The 4,634-nt window shown below is 42.4% G+C and overlaps 1 protein-coding gene across 5 annotated transcripts in view; it reads right to left on the bottom strand.

Moving 5' to 3' along the window:
- The window catches only part of fhod3a (formin homology 2 domain containing 3a), a 59,072-nt gene extending 55,862 nt beyond the window's left edge, over positions 1 to 3,210 (bottom strand). For 3 of the 5 annotated variants that reach the window (XM_032536372.1, XM_032536373.1, XM_032536374.1), the window contains exon 1: positions 2,635 to 3,163. In XM_032536372.1, the coding sequence (XP_032392263.1) occupies positions 2,635 to 2,799 (165 nt within the window). In that variant the 5' untranslated portion in view covers positions 2,800 to 3,163. Of the gene's footprint in view, positions 1 to 2,634 lie in introns of all 5 variants that reach the window. The other 2 variants (XM_032536371.1, XM_032536376.1) reach the window with 2 other exon arrangements.
- Between the last annotated feature and the right edge of the window lie 1,424 nt (positions 3,211 to 4,634).

Raw genomic sequence — 4,634 nt, 5'->3', positions numbered from 1 at the left:
GGGGTACAATCATGCCCTGTCCCACTGCCCCACTTTTTATGTAGCAGTAAGACAAAAGCATTTCTTGTGCCCAATCTGCTAGCATTATTCAGTTTTTTTTCAATATTTCATTTTCACTTACTTACAGTACGTCTGGTAATTGAATGAGGCTTTGATAATTTCTCTGAAAATCCCCATTTCTGTCTAACACACATCCCAGGACAGAGCCCCACCTCCATCTGCTTTCTTTTGCTGCTCCACTTTATGTACAGTACACATTACTCAAACGTACAAATAATGCTTGGAGAGCAAGAAGAAGTGAGCCTCGGACTACTCTGTAAAGTAATACATTAACAGCTCCCCCTCCAACGGGTGTCTCTTTCCTAAAACACTTCGCTTGGGTAATATTAGTAGTAACATAACAAAACACATCATGCTGGACGGAGTCGGCAGAGAGGAGGCTCCAGAAGGAACCACAGGCTCTTCACACTCAAGGCTCCGGGACGGGCCAGGGAAACACTTAGTGGCTAGTATATATTTTACACTCATTTAATCAAATTCTCCCAGAAGAGCAAAGCAAAAAGAACAAAAAACGCAGGGGTAGGAGGAGTAATTACTTCCACATTAAAACAACACCAAGCCTGCTGGCGATCACAGTGGGTCTACACTTAACAATACCCTTACGTAACTTGAACGATGAGTTTTTAAGAACTTTTTTTGTGTCAAAATCAGTGCCACAGAGGATTAGGCTCTTTGAGAACGTGGAGGAGGGTGTGTTCTACACGGCTATTAAATCTCCCAATGGTGCTTTAATGGGAAGCCTTTGGTAATGAAATTCAAGTTGAGCTGTGAAGTCTCGGCTTTGTTGTTTTGAGAGGAATGGGAGTTTTTCCCCCTGCAAAAATGTGGCTATTACACTGATGCCGAGGCTTCTGCATTGAGCTGGACATCTATTCATCGTTTTGAAGGGGTTGCCTGTCTTCATGCTTAACTCACTAATGTTCAACTTTGAAAGGTGATAATATTTCCTATGAGAATCAAAAGCAACTTCTTTGTTTAGCAGTTTGGATAGAATGACACATCCCATGCAAACAAACTAGTGATGCACTGATTTAACCCAGGCAATTTAGCCAAACCGTGCTTGTGATCATGTGTTTGTGTGTGTGTGTGTGTGTGTGTGTGTGTGTGTGTGTGTGTGTGTGTGTGTGTGTGTGTGTGTGTGTGTGTGTTTCTGTTTGACTCTACAAACTGGTGCATGGTCAGAGAGGGGAAGAGGAGTTGGAGGAAGAGGTCAGAAAAACCACGGCACCCAAAGTGAGGAGAACAAAGTGTCGCAGGGACCCAGGCTCCTAGCCGCAGGAATTCTGGGACAAGTGACCTATACTTTACATGCAGGCCAGCAGCCAGCCATACACAGAGTTCTACCATCACAACATAATAATACAGTAGGCTTTTCTCTGAGAAGAGCACAAGCGGTTTAGACAAAAAGAGAGAAAGGCTGCTTTAACAAAGAAAGACTGAGAAATGGCTCAGGAAATTGTCAAACGCTTGCTAGCTTTGGCATTTTCCAATATCATAATAACATTCAACACCAACTTTTAAATCTGGACAGTCTGACGGGCAAATTTGCAACAGTTCCGTTTCATCCCTATAATCCAAGCAGAATATCCAGTTGCCATTGCGCACAGTCTTCCTACTGATGTGAACAAAATTGCAAACACGGACACAGGCTTTGCCATCTGTCTGTGTATAGGTTGTAATCATGAGCTTTTCTGTGCTGTGGGACATTTTTCATTTGTTTTGTGGCTTTTAAAGATGGGGCAGCAAAAGATCTGTTTGGTCTGGAAAACCACTCTGCTGTTGAATGCTGGTTTGCTGTCAGGGTTGTGTGCCCGCAGTGGAACTCCCTTCTCTCTGTCTCACTTTTATTTTCAATTCAATCAACTATTTTTTTTGTGTTACTTACCCTTGTCAGTAAGGAATGTGTTGCTGAAATTCACAAAGAAAGAACATCTCTATCATACACCCATGGTGATCTGACTCTGCACTAAATTTTGATCATATGTGATTCAGGCTTTTTGCTGGTAACCAGAGCTTTCACTAACTGCCACATGTATCTGGTTGCACTGCTGCCTTTGCACACCTGTCACTGTGACAGACTGCAAAACATATCCAGAAATAATAAAGGATTATTTAATTTGAGACAAGGATGTATTCTTATTTCTTGCCTCCTCAAACAGAGAGGTTAAAGTGTTAGAGTCGGTCGATCAGACCAGCCTCTTTCGCAATGGCTTTTCTACAGACCATATGTATGCCAGTATGGGATTAATTCTGAATATTTAGTCCAAAACAAATTAAATTCATGTGTAATGCTGCTGTGGGCTTTGAAAGAAACACTTGCAACCTTGTTTCAGTCGTCAGGCTGGAGAACCAATCACTTGTGCTTGCATGTGTTCTCAAAATAGCCTCTGAATAGTAGATATGGAATTTTATTTTCAGTAGGCTTGAAGTGTAAAATAGTTTGTTCGTAATCTTATATTGCTTTATTGTGCGATATATCCTTGTAAAAATCATATATTCGCAATATAGGCTATCACACATAATGCTACATAAATTAAATCTAGCATGAGTTATTTACCAAGCTGGTAATCCTACCTTGTGTGGAGCTCTGAGGAGCCGGTGGACGCCTGCTAACTGGTTGATGAGTGGGACATCCTCCCTGAAGGTGTACAGCGGGGGTCTAGTCGGTTCTGGGAAATTCGTGCTGTTGAACGGATCGGTGTCATCTAAAAACTGAACCCTGCAGACAAGCGTGGCCATGGTGCATCCATGCAAGTATCTCTTCTGAGGGGACAGCCCGGTTTAATGGGAGCTGTAGCAGCTATGGCTCGGGTAGCTGGGCGCTCCTCTCCTGCTGGTAACGACAACAAACCCGGGTCGCCAAGTGCGCTCCGGTGCGCAGCCTGCCCTCCCGCAGGACAAGGGTAGGAGAAGGGGGGGTGACCGGTGCTGGAAGCCGAAAAGGTGGCACCAAGGAACCGGTCAAGTATCTTGTCTCGCCTCCTTGCTTTGGCTGTGCTCACCCTTAGCTTAGTTGGTGTGTTATTTCCGGAGAGGCAGGTGGCCAGTGATAAAGCGGAGGCAGCAGGCGGACTCCAGCTCGCTGCCGGGGAGTATCAGCGCAGCTTGGGACAGCCGCTCTGCTGTCTGTCTGAGTCCCACTAACCCCCCCTCCCCCCCTCCGCTTCATCGCTCCCTCCCCCTCCCTTCAGATCACTGTCTCCGACTTAGCAGAGGTTTCCCACATGAAAATGAACTGCACCAGATAGATAGATAGATTGATAGATTGATTGATAGATGGATATGCCTACTTTATTCATCTCCTAGGGCAAATTTGTATTTAAATGCACAGTATATGTTTAATGAATTATTAATATTTTGAACATACAGTATACAGTATAGGCTGCATGTAAAATAATTGCCATAAGAATATTAGACAAACATTAGCCTAATATATTAAAGTAATAACTGAGTAAATTAAATACATTCATAAGGCTACAAGGTGCTCATATTGTGCTTTTTAGCGTTTTCCCTTTCCTTTATTGTGTTACATATATTTTTGAGCACCTTAAGTGAAAAAGCTCAAAGTTCTCTCCAAAGGGACTTGCCATCTCCAACATTACTGTTAACAAACTGCTCCAAACTGCTCTATTGTAGTCCAGCTTTTACTTCTGTGACAAACGTGCGTCACTTTGTAACACACACTTGCCTTGCTGCTAGGCAACTATTTCTGACTGGCTAGTTGTCCGGTGCGACTCCCAACAAAGATGGTAATAAGATGCCTCACTCTGTAGCTAAAACAGAGAGCTCAACATGCAGGGTGAAAAGAGGAGCTGCAGCAATGTGCAGTACAACAAATATGTCGTGTTTTCTGAAATTTAACCACATAAAGCTATTCTGGTACAACCTCTAAATACAATTATTGACCTGACAATGAGCATAACATGAGAACTTTAAGACAGTTTTAGCTTTTGTTGAATGTTATTGCACTATTAATTAGCCTAAATAACCTTCTAAAACAATGTGGTTAAAGATCATCTAAAGAGTTGGGTGTAACAGACACACTATATATCCAGATCAGAGTAATACTGTAATGATGAATATTTCCTGTTAAGCATTTTGCTGCAAGTTAAAGTGCATCTTGACCAATGCTGACCTCATGTGGCTAGAACATTTAAATACAGCTGATTCCAAAAATTCTGCCAACTCAGACCAACTAACATATATTGAACCAACTGTTGAATGCTGCAGTTAAACTACAAGTCCCTACAGTATAGGAATACTGGAATATTAAACTGACTGTATGCCACAGACACTGTCAATTTCTCCAAACTTAAACACAGTGGTTTAGTTATAGTCAGTGGTGTAGTTGTAAAAAAAAAAAAAGAGGTGGGTAAACTATAAATTCTGTGATCAGGTGGACCATGACGCGATCACCGATAAGGGGGGCCACGGCCTACCGGTGTATCCTGATGACATTGCTATAGGCTGTCATTTATCACTGGTTGTTCCCGCATAGGTCACACAATCAGCATTCAGTTCATTAATCGAAGTTATTGTTAAAAAGACTCAAGAAGGAATTATATGGTTGAAAT

This window comes from Etheostoma spectabile, chromosome 14, assembly GCF_008692095.1.
Source record: "Etheostoma spectabile isolate EspeVRDwgs_2016 chromosome 14, UIUC_Espe_1.0, whole genome shotgun sequence".
NCBI lineage: Eukaryota > Metazoa > Chordata > Actinopteri > Perciformes > Percidae > Etheostoma > Etheostoma spectabile.
Note: the sequence above shows the minus strand (reverse complement) of the source record. Positions and strands in the feature narration are given on the sequence as shown.